Source organism: Dipteris shenzhenensis, chromosome 2 (assembly GCF_047967505.1).
Source record: "Dipteris shenzhenensis isolate YYH24624 ecotype China chromosome 2, Dip_SZ_1.0, whole genome shotgun sequence".
NCBI lineage: Eukaryota > Viridiplantae > Streptophyta > Polypodiopsida > Gleicheniales > Dipteridaceae > Dipteris > Dipteris shenzhenensis.
In genome coordinates, this window is record NC_141597.1 from 66,412,128 (window position 1) to 66,439,497 (window position 27,370).

The 27,370-nt window shown below is 45.3% G+C and overlaps 1 protein-coding gene across 4 annotated transcripts; it reads left to right on the plus strand.

The window, feature by feature from the left end:
- The first annotated feature begins 13 nt into the window (after positions 1-13).
- LOC147905202 (pentatricopeptide repeat-containing protein At3g26782, mitochondrial-like) lies at positions 14-27,370 on the plus strand. 4 transcript variants are annotated; one of them, XM_087391060.1, is made up of 4 exons: positions 14-272; positions 447-830; positions 18,840-21,575; positions 27,203-27,370. In XM_087391060.1, the coding sequence occupies exons 2-3, from the start codon at positions 755-757 to the stop codon at positions 21,551-21,553; spliced, it is 2,790 nt and encodes a 929-aa protein (XP_087247186.1). In that variant the 5' UTR covers positions 14-272; positions 447-754; the 3' UTR covers positions 21,554-21,575; positions 27,203-27,370. The 4 variants fall into 4 exon arrangements, 3 of the variants coding, with proteins under 3 accessions (XP_087247186.1, XP_087247180.1, XP_087247175.1); XM_087391054.1 differs by having other exon boundaries at positions 481-830; XR_015542803.1 differs by lacking the exon at positions 27,203-27,370 and adding an exon at positions 18,636-18,744 and having other exon boundaries at positions 14-830; positions 18,840-18,939.

The following is a 27,370-nucleotide window of genomic DNA, read 5'->3' on the forward strand; positions in this document are numbered from 1 at the left end:
CTCTTCACCTCCATATCCCCCCTCCCTCACAACCAAACGGTGGATTACTTGTACTCGCTCGTCCTGCTCAGCCTGCACGTCCCTAAGTAATACTCGCTTGTCCCGCTCAGCTTGCTCATCCATGATGACCTTGCACCGTTGCTGTCTCATAAGCTCTTCCCTTCTCTTTTTCTCCAGTTCAGCCCACCTGTACTCTCCCTCTTGCTTCCTCAGCTTCACTCTCAATTCCTGACTCCAGCACTGGCGGATTCATATTATCTTCGAGAAGCTAGGTGAATGCAACTACATTAGTCTGCCGAGCTCCGGCATGCTTGTGAGCCTCCAAGCGCTGGCATATCCGGTCTCGCTTGCCCATTTGTCTTGTTCTTCCTTCTTGTTTCTTGCCTTCATCTCGGGCAGGCCTAATGAATAGAATTAATCTTGTTGTAGTTCTTTATCTTGCACAGAGAACATGAAAATACATAATGCTGGATTTGGTAGGCACGAAATTGAGGTTGGCAACATGAAGAGGATGACCCAAAATTGAAGATTGCAAGACCACGGAAGGAAGCACCTGTAGCCCACGGGATACCTTGGATATGGAGGATCTTTTTATAGCCGTCATACATCGCCTCGTCTTTCTTCTTTCCTAGCCTCTCCTCTCCCTCACCTTTCGCCTCCTCTCAGCCTTCAATGTTGGAGCCCAAGCTCTCCCGAACTGGCCCTTATCTTGGCTTCCTATCAGAACTACACGGTGGGCGACAATAACGGCTGGATGTATCCCGTAGCCAATGTCATCGTATATCAGATTTCGGCAACCGGCAAGAACTTCTCCCTTGGAGACTTTCTTTGTAAGTGGCTTCTATTCTCTCTCTCATTCCAAGCAGAGAGTTGCATTCATCACGGAGACGAATAGCAACTCCAAGCGAACGCAACTCTATCCTTTCTCTTCCGCATCGCTTTTTTGGAACATTTTGCGGGTCGTGCATGTGGTTAGTCTCTCTTTTTTTTTTTTTGGAGTACTGATTAAATCTCTTTGAGAATAGTTTTTTTTTTTCTTAAATAGAGGATCCAAGTGGCACGGCGGAAGGACTATCTTACGTTAATTTTCTAACTTGGCTTAAACCTTAATTTTTCAAGTAGCATAACAAATACTAATGTGCATGAGTTAAGAACTTAATGTGAATTATTAAATTATAATCCAAATCAAGATTTTGGCATGGCATTTTTCTACGTAAAAATAGCAGGATGATAGAAGTGATAGTTACGAATCTTAGAATAAAGTGAATCCATATGTAATATGAGCTACCTTCCACCCAAGGAAGGCTAAATGCAAATGCTTGTGAAGGCCAAAGCAATTGTTCATCAAAGCTGCCTCTTTACTTGTCCTTAATCTAAAGTTTGGCACATTGAGATTTCCTTGCAAGAGACACTCATCCTTGAAAACCAGGGTCAAGTGTGCTACTGGCTACATTTTCAAAGCTCTCCCAATCCAAAAAAGAGCTAGCCCTAGGAATCGATTACTCAAGTAATTATTATATATCGAGTGCTTTTATATACTGAGTTTTATATGTGCATTCATGTTGTTCTAGTTCAAGTTTCCTACCATTGTGGGAAAGTTGTTATAGATTTTTTGGAATGCTTCTTGTGTCACCTTTGTTAACTTTGTAATTTGAGCCACAAAACATTAAAATCCTATTGCCTTGCTTTTTAAGAAAAAAATTCTCTTCTTCCCCACTCTTGTTCCCGGGGTGTCTCTCTCACACCCCGTGTACAATCCCTCATTGTTGAATCCATCCCTATTATCTAGCTATCATTCATGTAAGCCAACCCTTCTCTGAGAGAACAACAGTAGCCACTTTTTATGGTGGAACACACACGTGTCGCCACACCATATGCTGCAACAGGATGGATCGTGAGTCGTTCTTGATGTTGCCCAAATCCATCCCCAAACCTTTGGGACGATGGTAATGACTAAATCAAACAACTGAGATATAAATGGAAGAGCTTAATAACGTCTTCCAACTTTGCCATTCTCGCTTATGTTTCGCAAATTCGAGCTTGATCGTGCGATATTGAAATAAAATCACGGCACAATGTGTGTCCCGGGCATCTACAACTCGTGGCATGCTACAAACAGTAGGTAGCCACAATAGCATCAAATAGCTGTCACAACATGTACAGGTGCCACGCCAGACAACCGCCACATACCCCCCTCCCTCTCTCTCTCTCTCCCTATGAACATTTGATGCCAATATTAAAGTTTCACTTATTAACGAAACTAACATGAAAAAATCATCCATGCTCTCCCCCGCCTCGCTCCCCCTCCCTCGGCAGGCACGGCAGTCCGCCTGACAGGTTGGCATCTCAATAGACCTGAGACAGTTCAGGGCCTGATCGAGACAGTGCAACAGGACAATATTTTATCAGCTAGCAGCAACGGATCAGGCTGGGATAGGGCAGCAGCATACCAGCTCCCATCCCGTGATCCCTACAGCCTCAGTCAGGCTGGCTCATCATTGGACAGCAGCAGCAGATAGTTCTTAGTCTTCTATAATGAAGCACCAGCTCCTTCCATTCCCCTCTTTTGAAGTGAAGGATCTGTCCTTCCATCAGTACTTATTCTCTGTGTATTCCGTTCTTCTTTGAGCTTTGATTCTGGCCGTGTCCTCCTTTGCTTGGCTAAGAATTCTCTGCTACCCCTCCTGCTACCTCCTCCCGCTACCTCTGCTACCCCTCCCGCTACCCCCTCCCGCTACCCCCCGCTACCCCTCTCGCTACCTCTGCTACCCCCTCCCACTAACTCTGCTACCCCCTCCGCTACCCCTCGCTAACCCCCTCCGCTACCCCCCCTACTCCCCCCCCCGCTACCTCTGCTACCCCCTCGCTACCCCCACTACCCCCCGCTACCCCCTCCACTACCCCTTGGCCCTCTGCTACCCCCTCCGCTACCCCTCTCTACCCCCCTGCTAACCCCTCCGCTAACCCCCTCTGCTACCCTCGCTACCCCCTCTGCTACCCCTGCTACCCCCTCGCTACCCTAAACCCTAAACCCCCCGCTCTTAGCTCCGAAAAAAAAAAAACAGCTTCGACCTCCTGCAATCCCTTCTTTGCCCACTGCTGTTTCCCCCATAATGAAGGGAACAGGGGGATGAGGACAGGAGACCAGGCGGGAGACCCTTCGATCCAAATCTGCATGCGCGTGGAGATGGGGAAAGGGAATGGTGACAAGGCGAAAACACAAAAGCAACTCAGTCTGGAGGACTTCAACAAACGCAGCAACCGGAGCGGTTTGATAGTGGACAACACCGCGGCCCAGGATAAAGGGGCCCACCCAAAGCCCATGCCGCTCACCACATCCTCGACCTCTATGGTTACCACCACTATTTCACCACCATCATCCGCCTCATCATCTACGCCACCTCTCTCCTCCCGCTCTTCTGCATCATCATCACAGGTCTCCTCTCCAGTAGCCTCACCACTGGCCCCACTAGCCACGGCTCCACAGTACTTTCCCCTCATATCACCTCTACCTCCAGTCAGCCATCCTTCATCACCTCGTCCGGCCTCGCTACTCCTATATATCACTCCCCTGCCTAGATCATGCTGTCCCCACCCTCAGTACAACCTCAGCAGCCCACCTTCATTCCAACCCCTCTTGAGATCTAGTTCCCACCTGGACCACGACATCTTAAGCCCCCGCCAGATGCTTGGGACTCCCTATTGGCTGAGATACATAGCATCCGGGCCTGTTAGGCAGAGCTGACACATTACACTCAGGAGCAGGCCCGATACACCCAGGAGTAGGCCCGCATTATACAGGAGCAGGGCACCCTTATCCAGGGACTCAGACACGACATCACAGCTTCGAGAGGAGCTCTGGACCCTCAGAGCAGCGCTTGGAGGGACCCCAGGCACAGAAATGGAGGCACAGATAGCCACGATACAATCGGCTATAGTAGAGACGACTAGATGGGTGGATGTGGCGAAACGGGAGCCGGCAAAGGCAACTGTTTCAGCCACCATACAGAAGCAGCAGCAGAGGGCTTCGAAGGCCCTCAACATCCGGATACGAGGGATCACGGCGCACGCGAGATAGCACCAGCACCACTACGACGCCCATGGAGGAGGCGATCACCTTTGTGACCACCACGGGAGTCCTCGACCATGGCATAGAGGGAGCATGGCGTGTTGGGAGAGATCCCAACCGAGAGCCCCTAGTCATTCGCTTCAGAGATTCACATGCTCGACTAGCGACACTTCGGCGCTGAGCCTCTCTACGAGAGCATCCCACCCTGTCCATGGACGAGGATTTGACACCACTACAGATTGAGAAGCGATGAGTTCCTGCAGCAGCGGGATGTTGCCCGCAAGGAGGGAAAATGGGCCGTAGTCCGAGATGGTAGGTTGTCGACCGGCACTTGTCGGGCTCCCACCTGTACCTCCTAGGGGGACAGGGCCTATGAGACTCAGGTTACCCTAGATTGCACCATTTGGAACTGTAATGGTACCTTATGGTCAGACCCAGGGAACTTCTCGGAGTCTTATACAGGATGAGACATAGTCTTTGTCATGATCTGTGACGTATTCCTTTCTCTATTTCTAGACTTATGGATGCTTTGATGAATGGACACTTGTGGAAGGGTATGCCCTTTCGACGGGACACTTCCTATGAGGCACAACCCTTGCCCTTTCGACGGGACACTTCCTATGAGGCACAACTTTTCACAAGAGACACTCTATTGAAGAGACATTTCTATTGTAATGTACCCTCTCATCAAGGGTCACACCCTTCACAAGGGGTACACACCTCTTCATGCACATACACTTTGGAGTACACACCTTTTCATGTGTGACTCTTCACTCTCTATATAAGAGAGGCCCAATTGTATGGATGACACAACGGATACCCTACAGACATTCAAGCAATACAATTATTCCTTGTTCTCTGCTATTTCAGTCTCCTTTCTGCTCCTTAGCACATTTTTAAATATAGTAAATCTAGGATTTCTTATAGTGGTATCAGAGCAAAATTCGCTCCTGCCTGTAGGAAGTGCCCCCCACCTTCTAGCGCCGATCTGATACATCTTTTCCGCTAGAAGGATATCCGTGCACATTGTGCATGGAAGAGATGGAGAGGATGAGTGTAAAAATTTTTCGCACCAACCCTGCCTAAAGTCATCTATGGCCTCTCCATCTCCCACACATCACGAGTTGATGTGAATGGACACGACAAAAATCGTGTCTTTTCAGGTGCTTGGGCTGTCCCAAAACCAAGGGACGCACCTTTTCCACCATCGGACACACCTTGTGATGAAGAGTCTCGACTCCTCACCCAAGGGACACACCCCATCGTGGACAAAAGGACACACCTATTCATGTAGGGACACCCCTTTTAAAAACAGGGACACACCCCTTCATGAAAAGGTGCACCTATTCCAAGGGTCACACCCCTTCGAATAGGCACACCTTTTAGGCACCAAGCACCTATAAAAGGGTACCTAGAGGGGTTAAAATGGAAAAACCCAGCCCCAAACCTTAGGTTTACCCTAGCTACCCTAGGGTTAAATAAACCCACCATTTAATTTTTGGGCAACCACCCAACCTAGGCAGCCACCAACGAAAAAGGGACACACCCTTTGACGTCCGTATGGATTTGCATGCAGGCTCGCCTCCATCGTACAGATTTGCACGCAGGATCTGCCCTCAGCCCTTGCCATTTCGCTGCCAGCCCACGCAGGATCTGCCCTCAGCCCGCGCAGGTTCGCTGCCAGCCTTTGCCTCGCCATCTCGCTGCCAGCCCGCGCCATCTTGCTGCCAGCCTTCACGCGCCATCTCGCTGCCAGCTGCGCCATTTTCGCTGCCAGCCCCTCGCCTATTTTGCTGCCAGCCACCTTGCGATTTGCAGCCCCGCTGGTTTTGCAGCCCTGTTCCTTTCCAGCCTGCAGCGTGAGCACAGCGCCAGCCAGCCATTCGGTCGCAAAACAGCCTGCAACCAGATTTTCGCCATTGACAGCCCGCATCCCCTTTTCTGTTTCGCCAGTCTCCCATGACAGCAGCAGCCCGGTGCGCCAGCCCCTATTGCGATCCAGAATCGGGTACCTGCAGCCTGTTGGGCCATTGATAGCCTGCTCTCCTTGGTTCGCTACATTTTCCTGCCAGATCAGCAGCAGTTTCAGCCTCCTATCGCGATAAAGACAGCCTTTTAAAAGCCCAGATCTACTCCTCGCCACCCATTGCAACATGGACCTCCGGACAGAAATCTGCAGGCCTCTTCTATGCAACAATTTGGCAGATTAAATCATTGCCAAGTGGAGTCTTTCCATTCTGCTTTTAAGGATTCTCTTGTCATTATCAAATTACAGCAAATGAAAGACGCTCATTTAAAGCATGGAAACCCGTGGTAATTCACCCGGCCTTTCAAGGACACCTCAGGCATCATCTACCACACAATATCGTGTTCAGATTGCACAACCAGCCCATTTTGGAGCTTTTGCATTGTGCGTCTTCTGTGTCATGTGCCCTCCTAGTGATTTGGACCACATCCTATATCTTCTGCGTGAGGCACCTCAGTTACATTACTTCCTCAGCACAGTCCAGGTTGTGTTTTACGAGACACGAAGATACCCAGAACCCGATATTCCTCAAGAGTTTGCTGTCCATCTTTGGAGAGAATTTTTCCCCTCACCTTCAGCATCTCCAGGGTACTCTCCACCTCCTTCAGCTCCCAGATATCCTCCTATACAGGTTGTACCTTCCCCAAGACAGTATTTACACTTCGAAGGCACTCCTTCTCCTGGATATCCTCCACTTCCGACAGCAGCTCCTTATCCCTTCTCAAATCCGTGGACTCTGCAACCTACTCCTGTCCTCTCACGAGCAGTAACACCACTTTCGGCATCACCAGTGTTACCTCAGACATGACCTCCTTTACCAGACTTCCACGGGTGGTTCCATCCTGCCTCGCCTGCCCCCTCCAACATGAGCAACCTCAGGGAGCAGCCCGAATCTTCTTCAAGGAATGGTACAAACTAGAGCGCAAGTTCGCGCTTTTCTCACAGGGATCTCCGATATGTCGCAACGCTCGCGTGAAGCCTCTCCAGAGATCAAAGACTCAAGTCCAAAAAAGACCCCTGAAGTCAACGTACAAGGCGAAATACTACTACAACTTCAAATTTCCCAGCTTCAGGACAACATCTCCGACTTGGTCCAGAAAGTTCAACAACTTCAAGATTCTCGCAGTACCACACATACAGAGGATGACGTGACGCAACTAGACGACTATGCGCATTCATTCCCACCAGAGATAGAAAACACTGAACTACGTGCCCTCTACCGTTTACTTCAAGCTTCCAAAACTAAAAGACTTGACATCAAACTTCCGGAAGCCTACATTGGTCAATGCAATCGCCGAACAGTTGACCAATGGCTCGCAAAAATGCGCATGTATTTTGATACTGTTGACCTCACTGAAGGCAAAAAGATCGCCTTGGCAGCCTCCCTCCTGAAGGATACAGCTTTTCTATGGTGGCAAAGATGCTTAAAGGACGGCAAAAGTGTGTTAACATGGGAACGTTTTGAACACATGCTCCATAAGCAGTTCATACCTGCCAATGCAGACTTCCAAGCACGTTCAAAACTCCGACAGTTGGAGCAAACGGGCTCCCTGTCTTCCTACATCTCTCAGTTCATCACATTGGTGCTGGAGATTGATGGTTTAACTGAGGATGATCACCTTCATGCTTTCATCTCAGGCCTAAATCCCTCGTTACGCATTGATGTCCTTAAAGCAAACATCACCACCACAGCTGGTGCTATTGCTTATGCAGAGCGCATTACAGATTTCCAAAACACAGGGAAGCAGAGTGCTAATCGCACACAGAACTCTACTATGGCCAAAGGTGCTCGCCTTTAAGATAACACCAGGTTTCGAAAAAACTCCGGTAATCACGGTCAGCGACAGTCTCAAGATCCCCAGAAGACTAAGAAATCATATGGTGGATTCCAACAGAAGCACTCCTCCAAGGATCGCGCCTCTTCTTCTTCACAAAGTCATTACCGACATCCCCAACATAAAGGTGCGGCCACTGACAAGAAGAACAACTCTAGCACAAAAGGACTTTGTACCATTTGTACAGGCGACCATAGATGGTTCGATTGTCCCAAGCGACCAAAGCAAAATTCCAATATGGAACCTAGCACTTTCCAAAGAGAAGATGCTACCCCAGCACAAGACAAGGAAGGCAAAACTGTTCGAATGGCAAATACCATCCACCTGAGCCTTGCCAGCAACCCCGAATCTTCCCTGGCCACTCAAGTACTTTGTGTTCAAGGATCGATTCGTGGAACAACGGTCACTATCCTCATCGATAGTGGCTGCTCTCATAACTTCCTAGCTAGTTCTCTGGTCGACAAACTTCGGTTGACCACCAGTCCTAGTCTCATGGACTATGAGATTGAACTCGCAAATGGAACTACTTTCTTGTGCAACACCAGGATCAAAAACTTGTCTTTTCGCATCCAACATTATACGGACAAGTTGAACTTCGACATCATGCCTCTTTCTCGGTACGATGTCATACTTGGACAACAGTGGCTCTACGACTATGATCCATCAATCAGTTTTCGTAGCCATACTATCCAGTTTGTCCACGAGGGAAAACTTATTGAGCTAACTGATTCTAGGGACTCTCCTTCAACCCCAGTTGCCTCTACCCTACAAGTAAAGAAGTGGGTTCGTAAACGTCAAGTAAAGACTTCACTTCTGTTGGTTACGGCAGTAGAGGAGACACCAACAAAGGATCCTCATGAATACCTCAACCAACCTTTTTTCTAGTCCTACCTGGATATTTTTCCACAGGAATAGCCAAAGCAGTTACCACCTCAACGACTAGTGGATCACCCAATCGACCTTATTCCCGGCAGTAATCCACCGTCGAAACCTCCTTATCGGGTTTCTTACACTCAAAATGAAGAAATCCAAAGACAGGTCATCGGACTACTTAACAAAGGTCACATTCGGCCCAGTCGCAGCCCTTTCGGATCTCCTGTACTACTTGTGGAAAAAAAGAATAAGTCAATGCGCCTCTGCATCGACTACCGAGCCCGGGTTAAACAATGCCCCAGCCACATTCATGACACTAATGAACGACATCTTCAGGCCTTTCCTCGATAAGTTCGTCATCGTTAAACTCGATGACATTCTCGTTTTCAGCAGATCCCTACATGAGCACAAACAACATCTTCACCAAGTTTTTGAAGTTCTGCGTGCAAATTCTCTTTACATCAACATTGAGAAGAGTGAGTTCTTTAAAACCCAACTCGAATATTTGGGACATGTTATTTCAGCTCACGGCATCTCTGTGGATCCCAAGAAGGTCGAGGTAATCGGAAACTGGCCTACTCCTAAGAATGTTCATGATGTCCGCTTTTTTCTCGGATTGGCAAACTTCTATCATACAAAGGTCTATCAGTTTTCCGAAATCGCAGCTCCTATGACCGAATTATTGAAAAGCACAGCAGTTTTTCAGTGGCTTCCCGAAACAGAGTATAGTTTCCAACAACTCAAGCAAGCACTCACTACCACACCAGTTATGGCTATTGCTGACCCAAACCTTTCATTTGAGGTCATGACCGACACTTCCGACATCGCTAGAGGAGCAGTCTTGATGTAAGAAGGCAGAGTTATTACTTTTGACAGCCATAAACATTTTGATATCCAAACCCGATACCCGGTTTATGATAAGGAGTTTCTTGCCGTTGTACATGCTTATCGCTCTTGGAAACATTATCTCCTGGGAGCCGACTTTGTGGTCAAGACAGACCATCACTTTTTAAAGTATATCTTTACTTAGCCAATCATGAACGCTCGACAAGCACGCTGGGTTGAGTTTCTGGCCAACTTTCACATGACCATTGAGTACATTCCAGGACTACGCAATGTAGTTGCAGATGCTCTCAGCAGGTTACCTCTAGCATCAGCTATGGTAATCTCTACATTATCTGTGGATGTTCCGAATTCATTCAAAGGGAAGTATTTCAATGATAAAGACTTCGGCACAGCAGTACAAGTTCTTTCAAAAGATCAACCTTCGACTTCCGAATAGAAGATTTTCTCATCCTATTCTTATACGGACGACCTTCTGTATTATCAAGATCGCGTCTGTGTACCACATGACAAGGATGTTCGACGTCTTTTGTTAAAAGAGCATCATGTAGTTCCTTATGCTGCCCATCCAGGCATCAACAAGACTTATAGGTTACTCAGTGCAACATACTACTGGCCTCAGATGAAAAGCGACGTCATCAAAATGGTTACATCTTGCTTATCTTGTCAATAAATGAAAGCAAGCTGACGACTTCCAACAGGACTTCTTCAGTCTCTTCCAGTTCCAATTGAAAGGTGGGAAAGTATTTCCATGGATTTCATTACAACACTACCACGATCCTCCAGAGGTAACACTTAAATTATGGTAATTGTTGATCGATTGTCCAAAATGGCACACTTTGTTGCTTGCAAAAGTAGTGCACAGGCTCCGGACATCGCCAAACTCTTCATACAACACATCTTCCGACACCATGGATTGACCAAGGATATCATATCCGACAGAGATCCTAAGTTTACCAGTCACTTTTGGATTTCACTGTTCGAATCTTTGGGTACAACTCTACTGTTCAGTTCAGCCTACCACCCAGAATCAGATGGCCAGACTGAAAGAGTCAACCAAGTTCTGGAAGAAATGCTTCGACATTATATTCAGTCACGCCTAGCAGCTTGGGAAGAGTATCTACCACTCCTTGAGTTTGCTTATAATAACTCTTTGCATAGTGCCATCAGCATGACTCCATTCCAAGCAGCTTATGGACACACTCTGATTGTACCAACGAATTTTGTACTTCAACATCGAGTGGCCCTAGCTGATCAACTGGTTTAAGAAATGCAAGACATTTTACTCCAAGTCAGGGATCATATGCGAAAAGCGCAAGAGCGGTATCAATGGTCTGCCAACAAACATAGACGTCACCTGGAATTTGACACTGGTGACATGGTGCTATTATTTGTAGCCCCACATCGCTATAAGACGGTTAAGTCTGTGTTTCCTAAGTTGTGACCAAGATACTATGGACCTTTCTGGATCGTCAAGAAAAATTCACCTTTAAGTTACAAATTGAAATTACCACCATCATGGGGTAAAATCCATCCAACATTTCATATTTCTTGGCTAAAGACGTACATTCCAGGTGATGAAGCAGTTCCTCTTGCAGGTGATTATGTCCCAGAAATCGAAGACGATTATGTTCTCCTTATTCCTAAGCGTATTCTGGACCATCGACAGTGAGAGATTCGACATCGACTTATCACAGAATTCCTTGTTCTTTGGCGAGATCTGGACGACTCCGACGCTACTTGGCAATCTGATGAAGACTTGCAGCAGTACCCTAACATTTTACAGTAGTATTTTCGGAATTTATAGTGATATTTTCTACATCAGTTCATTATCTCCACCAGGGTCTTATTTTGAGTGGGAGGGGATGTTACGATCTGTGACGTATTCCTTTCTCTATTTCTAGACTTATGGATGGTTTGATGAATGGACACTTGTGGAAGGGTATGCCCTTTCGACGGGACACTTCCTATGAGGCACAACCCTTGCCCTTTCGACGGGACACTTCCTATGAGGCACAACCCTTCACAAGAGACACTCTATTGAAGAGACATTTCTATTGTAATGTACCCTCTCATCAAGGGTCACACCCTTCACAAGGGGTACACACCTCTTCATGCACATACACTCTGGAGTACACACCTTTTCATGTGTGACTCTTCACTCTCTATATAAGAGAGGCCCAATTGTATGGATGACACAACAGATACCCTACATACATTCAAGCAATACAATTATTCCTTGTTCTCTACTATTTCAGTCTCCTTTCTGCTCCTTAGCATATTTCTAAATATAGTAAATCTATGATTTCTTACAGTCTTTTACACGGAGACACACCAGAGCCCAGAGCATCCACTACCGATAGTCAGTGGCTACACATGGGAGTCAGCCTTCAGGGATGAGACGAGGGATACAGGAGGAGTTCGAGGATCAGGCGGGGTCGCAGTATTGTACAGGTTTTCCCTCGTTGGAGGCATCTCCATTGAGAGGAAGGACGCACACTCCCGATTCATGTGGATTCGGATTCGACGCACAGACACCTGTGACCTTTACAGCAATATGCTACTCCCGCCAGACACATCCCACTTCGCCAGAGTGGCACGAGAGGAGGGTGAGACATTGCCATATGCTCCCTTACATCAGGATATCCCAGACCTTTTAGCTCGTGGAAAAGTTCTCCTCGTTGGGGACTTCAACGCCAGGACAAGCACGCGCCAGGCACCACTCCTGGACTTCCGAGACGACTCTATCATGCTACGAGACATGGACCTAGACGGAGCAGGTATGACTAGGACCCCATCGGACCGACACGGGCCTGTTACACCATATGGACACGCGCTCCTTGATCTGGGCAGGATGCATGATCTCATCATCTACAACGGGCTTGACCTATGGCCCTCCTCAGGTGGTTTTACTTGCTTCCCACACGGGGGGGCACTAGTGTAGTAGATAACATCGTGGGATTCCCTACCTTCACTTCATGTATCACCAACTTCACCGTAGCACCACTTTCTCCAGGAGCTGATCACACATACCTATTCTTCACTATCGCCACCCCACGCTTAGCCACACCACAGGCACCACATAGGAAGCACGACACCTACCATGACATACACTTTGATCATAGCCTCTCACCGGCCTACTTTGGACGCCTAAACAGATTCCTAACCTACATCGATCACATACCACTCATAGAGGACCGTGCTGTCTTGATTAGTCGCACACTCCACGAGGCTGCCCTCCAAATCTTTCCCCACACCACACAGTCCACTAGACCACCACCTCTTGGTTCTGTACCTTGCAACAATTGGTACGATGCGGAGTGCAAGGCTTATCGCCGATAGCTTCGATTTGAAACCAGATGTCACCTCCTGAACACACCAGACACGGTATGCAAGTACCGACGTCTCGTACGTCGAAAGAAGCAAGCATTTCTTCGTCGAATTGAGGAGCTGTTGCTGCACATCTTGTACAGCAGTAATTTTTGGCGGAGATTCCTTGAGCGTAGGTCCCCATCACCCCTCATCGACACGAGAGTTTGGCACACGTATGCACACCATCTTTATGATGTCCCACACCAGCCCACTCTAGATCTCATACACACCTCGCCCCACGTTGTTCACTAGTAGGGGAGTCAAGGATGCGACATTGAAACTACACAATGGCCGAGCGAAGGATCACGAGGGGCTATGCACTGAGTTTATTGCATATGGGATCGACATGTTAGCCCCAATCCTAGCAAAGCTATTCAATGACGCTGTTTGCCTTGGCTTCCCTTGCACCTGGACACTCAACACCATCACCCCCATCCACAAGGCAGGGGGTCCCATGGACCCGAGTAACTACAGGACTATCATGATTGGACATGTGATGTCCAAGATCTATGCAGCTGTATTGGATGCATTGGTCAGCTTGTTCGTAGAGATGAGAGTGCTCAGAGCAGAGGGTCATGACGGTTTCAAGCGAGACCATGGGACTATGGATAACATACTCACACTTAGGAGTGTCATTGAGGAGGCCAGATCACGGAAGGAGAGGGTATATTGTTGCTTTGTGGATTTCCGCAAAGCCTTTGACACAGTATCTCGAGCTCGTCTCATCACACGCCTACAGACATTGGGATTTGATCAGGAGATCATTTGGGCAGTCATGGCACTGTATGAGAGAGTCTCAAGCCGAGTTTGGATAGGCGCAGGTTGGACAGATGAGATCCTGAGTACCATAGGGGTCAAACAGGTTGTCCATTATCACCGACCTTGTTTGGCCTCTACATCGATGAGCTTGAGACTTTCATGGGGGCGTTCGGAGGGACCGGTTGCTCACTTGTTGGGATCATCATTAGGATTCTTCTTTATGCAGATGATGTGGCACTCTTGTCGTCCTCACCCGAGGGGCTCTAGCGACATCTGGATGCACTGCAGGCTTTTTGTTTATCCCATGATTTGGAGGTCAACCTTGGCAAGACCAAGGTCATGATCTTTAACACCTCTCGAGCAAACATGCAACGGAAGCAGGTTACTTTTACTTTCGGTGGGTCACCAGTTGAGATCGTATCCTCATAGACTTACTTAGTGGTCATCTTCTCCGGCCCGATCTTCACGATGAGACCAGCGATGCAGGCTAGACTGAGCAGGGGATATGCCTCATTGGCTCGGCTAGAGAGAGAATGCTTTCACTCCCACTTCCAAGACCCTTGGACCAAGGCTTTTCTCTTCGACTCCTTGGTCCGACCAGCCGGTATGTATGGTTGCCCTTGTTGGGGGCCTGACATGTCAGAGCTAGAGTGGACATGGGTGGAGCGCCTGCAGATCCTCATGCTCTCACGGATGATTCGGGGGAAACTGTCTGTACCACATCACATCATTTAGGTCGAGTTTGGTGCTTCTCCACTCCAGCTAGATGCAGCCTTTCAGACCATCACATATCTACACCGGGTTAGATCATATGGGGACTCCACATCAGGGAGACAGAGGTTGCCATGGTTGGCTCTCGATTCCTCCATGAGGTTGGCAGCAGAGGGAGACGAGCGATGCCAGTATGCACAGACTCTCAAATGGTTTGTGAGACTAGGGTTCCACATCGATAGGATACCTCCTTTTCAGTACAGTTTAGATGCCCCTTCGGTACTCCCACCCACCATCCCGATTGGGCCACACACCAACCAGGTCATTCGAGAGGATCTCCTGCAGCTACACACCTTTAGGACCTGGTTGGAGCCGAGGGAGCTTCCAGTGAAGCTGAGTTTCTACAGAGATTATTGTCTTCGTATTTCGGAGGAGGGATTCATCACACCACCGGGGTACATTGAGCTTCATATGCCTCACTCACTACGGATCTCCATCAGACAGTTTCGGGTATCATCACACCGCCTCCGCATAGAGAGTGGCAGAGGAGAGGGGATTCCTAGGGAGCATCGCTTATGCATATTGTGTGACTGTCAGGAGGTTGAGTTGGAGGAGCATTTTATTTTCAGGTGCCCAGTGTACTATGAGATTCGAGGTCGCTACCACTGCCTCTTCAGAGACGGCTCCGGGCTCCTTTCCAGATTCCTCGCCTACCCAGATCAGAGATGCCTCGCGGCCTTCATTCACGAGGGGGTCCGACATAGAGAGTACTTACTTAGGCGACGGGGCTTGGCCACATCATCAGACACCTCTCAGAGTAGGACATAACCATCATTCTCGGCTGCAGAGGGCCCGATGATTATGAGAGTGCTCATGAGCTTGCCCATAGTTTTGAGCTCATGAACAAGGGTATGGGACCCAAGGCAGCCCTCGGCAAGAAGAGCTAGGACTCCACTACGCTTGGTGATGGGGGGAGCGGGAATAAACCTAGGAACGGGCAGCCTAAGAAGAGTTGGACGACAAATTAGTAATGGCTGCAGCAGTTTCTTTGATTCAGCAACCTGAGCAACCTATGCCAAAGAGAATCGGTGTTTCTATTGTCATGTGCAGAGGGCCACAAGAAGGAAGATTGCCCCCATTTCAACAAGCTTCACCTCCCATGAAGACAACATCCATGGTCATCAAGGAGATTTAAGATCAGCAAAAGGGGGAGCCTCACATTTCCCACCATGTTCGAGTTCTATGGCCAAATCGGTGGCCAGAAGATTCTCATCCTTGTAGATTCACAAAAGCGGCTAAGCAGGCCAGGTTGACTCTTACCCCGTCTAATACCATTGCCTTGAATGGCGCATTCGTGGAACAATAGACGGAGAGCAACATGGAGGTCACTTCAGCCACTTTGAACGTGACTACCCGAACAAGGGCTTGGATCTCAAAATCCTAGGCCATGGGGATAAGTGCATTCCTTGGCTTCGGGAGACTCTTTCTCGACCTTTGATTTCAGCAATACAAATGTCTCTAGAGACCTACCGAGGTGGCGAAGTGTGTGTGGTCTATGCCAACTTGAGTGCAGCCACGCCAGTCAGGATCTCCCAGCAAGGCGCATTGTTACTGCAGTACTAGGATATATTTCTCATGTCGAGTCTCCCTCCATCCTTTCCACAGGTTTGGCTGGAGGATCATCGGATTGAGCTCATTCCTGGCTCATCACCTACGAGCAAGCACCCGTACCATCTCAGCAAGAAGATGGAGGAGTTGCTTGAGATACAATTAGAGGAGCTATGGCAGAGTGGTTTCATATGCCCTACTAATTCTCCATATGCAGCCCCAATCCTCTTTGTCAAGAAGAAGGATAGCGCTGCTAGGAAGTGCATTGATTACTGCACACTTAATAAGTTGATAGTGAAGAGCCGCTTCTCCATGCCATGGATTAATTACATTTTGGATTGCTTGAATTGGGTCAAGATGTTCTCCAAGAACGATCTGAAGAGTGGATACCATCATATCCAGATTCATGTGCTAGATATTCTGAAGTCAGCCTTCCGCACAGAGAATGCACAATACGATTCGTTTTTTATGCCCTTGAAAGCCAATAAACACAGATGTGATGTGAGCTACAAAGAAGGGCAACGGGTTTATCTTCAGATCATGAAGGAGTGGCTGAAGCAGGTTGGAAGGAAGTGCCTGAAGTTCTCACATTGAAGCGTTGGTCCCTTTATATTCATTAAAGTTAGCAATGATGTGGCCATGAAGTTACAGTTACCTATGATATGGACCATGCATCCAGTATTCCATGTGTCATGGTAAGCCATATGTGGGTCCTACACTGATAGTGGTTTCAGATGTGGAGCATCCTGACATTGTTGATGAGGCAGAGGTGGTCGAGCCTGCAGAGTTTTTGCTTCATTGGTTTAAGAAGGGTACATGCAACCATGAAAGCTTGTACTGAGTGAAGGTCAAGCGCAAGGACTCCCACGAGGCACCGTGGATCAAAGAGGATTTTTTTACAGATTATCCCCAGCTCCTTTCAGCATATGAGAAGGCTTTTCACGTACCATAGCTCTAATCTCAGCAGAAGGGATGTCATGGGCATCTGAATCTACACAGAAAATAAAAGAGAAAATGAAAGAGAAGAAAAAAGAACAAAAGGAGACATCAAAGCAACACTTACGTTGCCATCAATGCCCAAGCATAAGCAGCTATACTGGGTTTCTAAAGACCCGCAAACCAAGCAAAAATAAACAAGCAAGTCAAGAAACAAGATCTTCCAAAAAACTGGTACTCCATTTTGTCCTGTATTTGTAAATCCATCTTTCAGAAGTTCCAACAGGAGGTCTTACAATTTTTAGGAAAGTAGAGAGCAAACTGCAACAAGCCTTGTTTTTGGACCAAAAGATTCACGAACTTGTGCTTGCTACTTACCCAACTGCTTACGGTCCTATGGCCTATTCCTGTTACAATTTAAGAAAACTAGCTACGGATTTTAACAAAAGTGTGCATTTGGATTGGGATTCTCAATTGGAATGCATGCTTTTGTTAAAATCCGTAACTAGTCTTCTTAACTTGTAGTGGGATTAGGCCGTAAGACAGTGAGTCGTTGGGTAAGTAGCAAGCACAATTCATGAATTCTTTTGGTCCGATATTTCATCGGAAAAACAAGTGTTGTTGCAATTTGTTCACTGCTTTTCTTGAGAACTGTGAGACCTTCTGTTGGCACTTTTGAAAGGATTTACAAACAGACGGATGAAAAGGAGTACCATAGAAAATGGAAGATAATTTACTCAATGCATGCATCATGTCCCCATTTTAATTTAATGTGACATGATCAGGCTCAAAATTTGTGAAACATAAGCGAGAATGGCAAAGTTGGAAGACATGATTAAGCTCTTACATTTATATGTCAGTTGTTTGATTTAGTCATCACAATCGCCCCAGGGATTCGGGGTGGAATTTGGGGTGGATCTGGGCAACATCAAGGACAGCTCACGATCCATAATCCGTGTAGTCTCAAGATTCTATAAACCGTTGATCAGGAGTGCATGGCGTGGCAACTCATCAAACACTAAAACTTGTGTGTTCTGCCATAAAATTGTACTCTTAGAGAAGGTGGAGTGGAGACTTTCTCTCATATACTAAAGGTAGTTGTGCAGCACATTGATGGATGGCTTTTGCTTTCTTACATAAATGGTCGATGGACTTTTTGCTTATAAAGCAAGGCAGCTAGGATATTGATGTTCTGTGGCTCAAATTGCATAGTTAGCAAAGGTGACACAGTAACCATGTCAAAACTCTCTAGCACTTTCCCAGAATGGTGGGAAGACATGTTTAATCAGGTTCGTTTTGGTTCTAATGTGAAGAGATTTATGCCCATTATTGTATGTGTGGATAATTGTGGTGCGCGTACAACTCTTGCTTTGAGCTATGAGAGGGTAAAAATAGTCGAACTAGGCACAACATGAACACACAGATAAATTTCGTAAAACATGAACGCACATATAAAACTCAAAAATGATAATTACTTGAGTAATCGTTTGCTGGGCTAATGCTATAGCTTTTTTATTTAATAGTAGGAGCTTTGTAAATGTAGACAGTAGCACACTTGACTCTGGTTTTCATGGCCTATCAAGGATAGCTGCTTGTTTTACAGGAAATTCTCAATGTGCTAGACTTTGGATATAGGACAAGAATGGAGGCAGCTTTGGTGGACAATTGATGTAGGCTTCCTTAGGTGGAAACAGGGCCATTTGCTAGAGAAGGTACATAGCGCTTTGGTCAAAGGGCAGGGGCAGTAATACACATGCAAGGATTTTTTGTGTGACCTTTAGGGTTCTAAACAGTGGTTAATGTGCAGGTGATAGCCAGCAGAGCAATGTTGCTATTAGAAGTACTAGAAACAAAGGTGCGCTCTCACCTCTTTCAGGATCTCTCTGGTTTTTAGAGCCAAAGCAAACATGCAAAAATGTCCCTTGTGACAGAGTTTCTTCATATCTCCATCGCTCTGAAAACAGCCAAGGAAGCTGTCCTCGTGACAAAGTCTTTTCTAGCTCTGAAAGCCAAACAGATCCTGCAAGAGTTGAGAATGCTTTCATACATGAGGAAACCGGTGTCTATCTGGGAAATCAGAGACAGCTGGAAAGAGTTATGTATTTTGATATAAGGAAATTATGTGATGAGGGATGCTTGAGTGGGGCAGTTGCGGCCCTTCAGCTGATGAACGAGCTCGGATTTCCAACTTCTGCATTTATATTCTCCTGCATCTTGCAGAGATGTATGCACAAGGAAGATCTGGTAGTAGGCAGGAAATTGCATTGTCTCACTGTAAGAAGTGGACTGGACCTGGATACCTATTTAGGAGGCTACCTGATCCGCATGTTTGGATTATGTGGGAGTATTTTGGAGGCAAAACAAACATTCAGCAAACTGCCAAGCCCAAATGTATATTCATGGAGTGCTATTATTTCTGTACATGCAAAGTTTGGAGATGATGAGCAAGCTATCAGCTTGTATCAGGAAATGCTTAAGTCAAGTGTGAAACCTGATGAATACGTTTTTGTTGCAGTACTCAAAGCCTGTTCTAGCTTAGCAGCCTTGGGTAAAGGCATATTGATTCATGCTCAGACGGTTGAAAGTGGTGTGGCTTCAAATATTTGTATTGGCAATGCTCTCATTGACATGTATGCGAAGTGTGGCTGCCTTGAAGGTGCATGTTGGGTGTTTGACAGATTGCCAGAGCGAGATGTGGTGACCTGGAGTGCACTGATTGCAGGGTTGGCTCAAAATGGGCATGAAGAGGAGGCTCTTCAAATTTTCCAGCAAATGCGACAAACACACATGGAACCAGAGAGGGTCACATTTGTTTGCATCCTGAAAGCTTGTTCAAGCCTTGCATCCCTGATGCAGGGCAAGCAGATCCATGCTCACATTGTTGAGTACGGTTTTGGGATGAACTTGGCTGTTTGCAACACACTGATCGACATGTATGTCAAATGTGGGAATCTGGATGATGCCTGCCGGGCATTTGACAGATTGTCAAAGCGAGACGTTGTGACATGGAGTGCCATGATTTCAGGATTTGCTGTATATGGGCATGGACAGGAAGCTCTCCATCATTTCATGAAAATGCAGCAGGAGGGCATATTACCAGACAACATCACATTTGTTTGTATCTTGAAAGCATGTTCCAATTTGGCAGAACTTTCATATGGCAAGCACATTCATGCTGACATCACTCAAAGTGGTATTGAGGGACAACTTCTTGTTTGCAACTCCCTCATTAACATGTACACTAAGTGCGGAAGCCTGGAGGATGCACGCAGGGTGTTTGACAGAACGCCAGAACGAGATGTAGTGACGTGGAGTGCACTGCTTTCTGGCTATGCTCAACATGGTTATAGAGAGATGGCTTTTGGGATCTTTGAAAAAATGAAACAACAGGGATTGAAACCAAATCAGGTGACATTTGTCTGCATCCTGAAATCATGTTGCAGCGTAGCGGACCTAAAGCAAGGCAAGTCCATCCATGGTTGCATCATCCAGAGTGGTTTTGACTTCGATTTAGTTCTTGGGAGCACCCTAGTTGATGTATATGCCAAGTGTGGGAGCCTTGAAGATTCATCTAAAATATTCAACAGAATGCAAAAACGGGATGTTGTGACGTGGAGTGCAATGATAGCTTGCTTTGCACAGCATAGTGACTACAAGTCAGCCCTGCAGTATTTCGAGGGCATGCAACAGGAAGGTGTAAAGCCAGATGCTGTGACATTTGTTTCGCTGCTCTCAGCGTGCAGGCATGCAGCCCTGGTGGATGAAGGGCGCTATCACTTCAAGTCAATGCAGGAACATTATTCAATCATACCTTTGCTTGAACATTATAATTGTATGGTCGATCTGTTTGGCCATACAGGATACTTGAAGGATGCCAAAGTGTTACTTGAAAGGATGCCATTTCAACCTAATGTTGCGGGGTGGATGTCTCTTCTTGGTCACTGTAGAACACATTCTAATGTAGAACTTGGAAGACGTTGCTTTGATGAGGTGATCATGCTAGATCATCTTAACGCTTCTGGATATGTGCTCATGTCAAACATCTATGCTCATGCTGGCATGTGGGAGGCTGCTGAAAAGGTAGAAGAACTGAGAAGATGTGCAAATGCATGGAAGAAGCCAGGACAGGCCTCTATTGAGATTGGTGGTAAGGTCCACGACTTTGTTGTGGGAGACAAAAACCACCCACAGAGTAAAGGTATTTATGCAAAGTTGAGAAGTTTAAGTAAGCGAATGAAGGAAGAGGGATACATACCGCGGCTGGACTTAGTGCTGCAGTCACTATCAGATACGGAGAAGGAGTATGCTCTATGCTCACATAGTGAGAAACTGGCCATAGCTTTTGGGCTTCTTTCTACATCACAAGGCACAACCATTCGGATAACAAAGAATCTTCGGGTATGTGTAGATTGCCACAATGCTACCAAAATTATATCCAAGATCGAAAGTAGAGAGATCATAATTGCAGATGATTACTGCTTTCATCTTTTCAAAGATGGGACATGTACTTGTAAAGCTTAGGATGTCGGACCAAGCCATCCCGGTACGATCTCTGTAACATATATATCTATATATCTGTGCTATGTATCATTAAGATCAAATTGTTTGTAGGCAAGTCCATTAAATTTAGTGTATTCTCAGAAGATTACTTGAAATGTGTACCTTATGATGGTTCAGTGTCTGTCATACTGTTAGGCCCATCAAATATCATCTTAGGTGCACCATGGCTTGCTGACCAACTTGCAGTCCCTTAATTGGAAAGAGTGCACCATTTCAGTACAACATACAGATAGAAGGCCCCAAGTGCTTTTTATGGTGCTTAACTTAAACTACCAGAAGTTAGTAATTGGTCTATTGATGATTGAGCAACAGCCACACAAGTTTGGATAGTTCTCAGACAGGCATCTTCAGCTTTTCCATTTGTTGCAAATTCAGAAGGGGATGTTATGGACATCTGTAGCGCATGGTGTGATTGCCTTACTGGTAGCCTTGTAGTCCACTGTAGCTCACAATGGTATGATAGAGCAGGTATGCACAGTCAGCACAATGGCAACAACTTTGCAGGAAGGTAGAGGACACGTGGCAAGTCAATAGTTTGCCACCTTAGCAAGTTGCAATTAGGAGCCATGTTAGCAGCCTGGTTGGGTGACATGTATCCCAATCAATAGTCAGAAGCCGCCTGGTCAGATGACACATGTCATAGTCGATAGTCAACAGGCACAATTGGATTAGTCCCAGATTGAGTCGGTAGGTAGTCACCCCTTTTGCCTCTCTAGTATTGGCTCCAGCTCTAGCACATGCCACAGTGCACTAGCGACACCTCCAGTACTAGCATCAGTAGCAGTACCTTCAGCAAAATAGATGTGGTCCATCTAGTATTTCCCCATTGCAAATAAAAATATTTGTCTATCGTAAGTATAAGCCCTATCACAAATAATATACAAGGAAACAAAGCAAAATCATTAGTTTAGCTCACAATAAGATAAAGCATAGTCATTGATTGCATGCATATACCAAGCAAATAAATCTCAATATTATTCTGTAAGTACCTGTAAAATAATGAAGCCAAATTCTACAAGTACTTGTAAAATAATATCTTGCGAAGGTAGAACCTTTGAGAATTCTAAGCATGCCGCCTCAATTCGAAGGTTGTGGCCCTTAAACCTCAGCTTACTTTTTTTGATGCGCATGGCATACTAATACTAATATGATTTTGCGAACATCGCGGGGACTTATTACATACATACATACCAAGCACCAAAAAATGCCATACTTCAGAAGCTCCAACTGGACATCTACATGGGAGGAGCAAAGGAAGAAAATAATCTTCAATGTAAAGAAAACCTACTGCGCTCCTGCTATCCAAGCTATAGCATAGCTTACCATCACACAAAAAAACAACAGCCACCTCTGGATTGCATAGTGTCTCCACAACAATAGGGAAGGAGCACCAAAGAATCCAAAATTAATGAAGAAGGGCGAGCTTCATGCTCTTGCAAGGTGAGAGACCAGCTAAGCCCCAGATATTTTCATCAGAACCTTTGCCATTTGAGGGAGGCATGCAAAAAGATCGAGATGGTGTGTAGCATGATGATTTGAAATCGTCAACTTGTGCCTTCCCTTTCCACTCTGATTCAGCAAAGAGCTAGCACATCCATCCCCGATGAGGGCTTCCACATTGCACCACCCTTTGAGTGTTATGTGCCACCTCATCTCTCTCTCTCTCTCTCTCTCTCTCTCTCTCTCTATATATATATATATATACTTATATAATATTATCTCTCTCTCTTATATAAATATAAATATATATATATTTATACTTATATAATATAATCTCTCTCTCTCTCTCTCTTTGTTGTCTCTCTTTCTCTCTCTTGTATATATATATATATATATACATATATGAAATAAACTACTATATATTATCTATAATATATTATATATTTACAGTATATTATATATTATATATGTTATATTATAATATAATATATATTAAATAATCTCTCTCTCTCTCTCTCTCTCTCCCCCCCTTACACACACACACATTTATATATATATTTAATATATTAAATATTTATATTCGCTCTCTCTCTCTTTGTTGTGTCTCTTGCGCTCTCTTTGTTTTCTCTATCTCCTATATATTATATATAATATATTTTATATTTTTTATAATATAATATATTATATAATATGATATTATAATATATATTAAATGATCTCTCTCTCTCTCTCTCTCTCTCTCACACACACACACACACACACACACACACACACACTTCCCCTTTGGGTCCCTTGTGATTTTTGAGTATACATATTCATCCCTCGAGGGGACCTGTGTAGAGTCTATGCGTGAGAACACTTTAGAGGAAGAATTTGGGGTACATTATTGGAATAGTCCCCCACAAAAGGAACTTGGACTTGTGATTGGGGGGTTTAATCGTGTTGGAAAAGGTTATGACCAACCATGCATGCTCGTGGTTATGGGAAGATCCTTATGAGCAACCATGCATGCTCATGGTCATGGGGAGATCCTTATGAATATCAATGACATAAGTGAGGTTATAAAGATTTTTGTTGGAATTTATTGTGATATTAAAGGTGTAATGTGCATGGGGTATTTATCAGACCTTGGATACCAAAATATCCATTGGACAATCACTTGGATCCATGGTATCTCTTGGACCATTATTGGAGAGGACTAAGTACACTTGAAGGAAGTGTGTTGGGACCATTGAGAGAATTCATGGCGGTTTAAGCAAGGACTCAGCAAAGTAAATTATGCACTTATTCTACTGAAACACTATAGAAGGGAGTATTATACTTGGGCATTATTATAATGAAAAAGCGGCTAGGATCAATCCAAGAAGAAATACGTGACAATAATGAAAAAAACGGTGGGATTTTTTACTATCATTTAATGGATATATACGTGAAATGCGGGATGCCTAAGTGCTTGGACAGATAGAGCATTTATAGGCTTGAATTTATGAGAGATGCCAGAGGCAGCCTTAAGCGGGAAGCTTGGAGTATTTTGGACATAAGCATCATTGATCATTGTCCTTTTCTTCCTATTGTGGTCAACAAAAAGAGCTAAAGAGAAATGTGGTCCACAAAAGAGTTGGCTATGTGAGATCTTCCGAGCTCACTATGTGGGTACATTAGAAACTGGACTGAGAACGTGAAGGAACCATTAGTACTCACTTACAACCAAGAAACACCATTAAGGCCATGAACATAGTGGATTTGGCCAGCCTGACAATGGATTTTCCCCCCATTTAGCATTCATGGTGATAAAGGACGAGAGAGGAGTAGAATATGGGTTTTGGCGGGGACTTTCTCTCCCCAAGCATCAAGGCAGAGCTTGAAGGGCATGAGCAACTCGGAAGTGATAGGCCTTGAAACATTATAGCATGAAGCAATGGAACCTCAAAAATCGAAGCAATGGAATCTGGAGGTCCCTAATCGAAGCTGAACGTCAAAGCTACCTAAGGTAAGTCGCCACAGCTTCACCGTGTTTGTCTGGTCATCTTCACCGGCCTGCCATTTTTCTCACGGACCTTGCTACTGCAACGCTGTGTATAGCGCATGGAAGGCCTTGCTTCTTCTACTAGCAGCACACTGTTGCTAGGTAATCCTGGAAGCTTAGAGATAAGCTACTGTCCGTGTTTCGTAGGAATGCCAGTGTCTATCACTTACAAAACAAATAGTCAGTAGAAAAACTCGCCTCTATATTGGTGGGCTGGTGATGTGGAGCTTGCTAACCACGCCCATATTATGTCGTAGAGGTTCGCACTAGAAGTTCTGTAACGACTCACATCAATTGAATGGGATGAGAGAGCCCTGCTGTAGATGAGAGGCCCAAAACTAATGAAACGCTTGAGCGCTTGAATAGCGCAGAGTTTGCATTACGCTTCCAGGGTAGGCTGAGTTCAACGGCACCCTGCACCATGCAAGCTTGCTTGCTTTGCATCTGGTTGATAGATGGTTGTTAGACTTGCTACGAGCACATACATACTCTAGCGAACTATTGGTTATGGAGGCAGCAAGCAACGAGGACCAGCCTGGGAGACACAGTATATCTCATCGGCGATGGGCTGGAGCCTACACAGTCTGAACCATCTGCTGCTATGAAATCGTAGTGGTCTACTGACAGCCGTTGACATTTCTCTGGGTGTTTTACAGATATTTGGCTTGCTGGATATGCTTCTGAACTCTTGTTCAAGATGTTCAAGGGCTCAGACGCCAAGCCCATCACAGCTGAGTTCACATATGTCTTTAGAAATAGGAAAACTGAGCAGCATCGCGAGATGTCTCTAATAGGCGTTGTACTATATGCAAGTAACAAGTTAAAGTTGATGATCCACTACACAGACAATGCTTCTACAAAGCTGACCTACGCAATGATCCTTGGTCATTGAGCTTGCCTTGCTTAAATTCATTTACCTTACATTAGATACGATTACTGTGATTGCTTGCGACCACCGAAAGTTGTAAGCTCCATGCATGGAGTATCCAGGCCAACTACCCTTTGGGAGGACTAAACCGTTGGACTTTTTACCTCTCTCCTCTAGGATGAGTGTCGAGTAACAGAACCCGTGCATTCCGAGAGCTTGGCTTCTCCACTTCGTGTTGGGTAAAGTACCTGGCATAAAATCAAAAGGTGAAGTCTACGTGATTAATGCTAGATCTTCCTTCTATGGTTCTATGAAATCAAGAGAATGGGGACCTTTTGATTGTTGCATGGAACACTCTTACGGCCCTTGTAGACTGTCAATTTCCAGTGGCCAACGCTGCCCATTACTTTTAGACGGTAAATAGGATATGCTCGACATATATTTTGCAAACAGGATTGGTAATGCATCAGTGATATGGTATCATGGACATGAGACTATTAAGTTTATAGCATCTCTTTAACTTTTTGGATCCATCTATTGTATTATCATTGGAGTATTAGAATGGAAAAGGCCATCATTTCTCATGTATTTGTCATGGGGTGCTAACTTGAAATTTAAGGCCATCATTTCTGTGTATTCTATGATCATTGGATTGGATTAGTACTCGGTCTATTTGAAGATCCCTTAAAGCTTGGTCTCATGAGGACTTATGGCCATTGTGATTTTATCTCATGAAGACTTGTATGATAACAGGTACACTTAACACTTTAAGCTCTGATATTTTACACTTTACACTTTATATTTTGATAAATGGAAAAGGCCATCATTTTTCATTTATTTGCCATGACTCAATATCTTGTTATAATTATGAAAATTGGACTTGGAATGGGACCATGGCCTTATAACATGGAGTCTGTCTTTCGATACTGGTAATTAGAAAATGCCAGCAGGAAATCAAGAAAAGGTATAAGTATACGGAGGTTATATCTGGATTTTTCGACCTTGGGAATTCCCTTGGACTTGGTTGGAATACCCATATTTATGGTTTGTTTGAGATTCCTACTTTTTACTTTGATTTCACTAATATTTTATATACATTTCGTCATATCTTTAATTGCCCACCTCTCATTACTATTGAATAGTAAAATGTCGGGATTTGATTATGTTAATCTAGATCGAGTGACACGGATAACAACTGTGTGCCGGCATTGAAGCCTGTAGTCCCACAATTCATAGTGTACATGTTCTAATGTGCTATGTTTGTGGATGGATGCAGGTGAGTCGGCATACCTCTCCATCAGATTTGCATTGAAAATTCTAAGACAGAAAGACGGTGTTGGCATCTTCAAAGCGTACTCTACAGTAGATTATCTTCAAGTACTAGTAAATATGATTGAACATTCTATTGGAGATTAGCCATCAATATTGTTGTACTTTTTGCAAT

Bases quoted from the DNA above. Each gene is read 5' to 3' on its own strand.
- LOC147905202 (XM_087391049.1), top strand. From the start codon at position 755: ATGTATCCCGTAGCCAATGTCATCGTATATCAGATTTCGGCAACCGGC. The intron at 831-18,839 runs GTAAGTGGCTTC...GTTAATGTGCAG, and splicing joins CTCCCTTGGAGACTTTCTTT to GTGATAGCCAGCAGAGCAAT.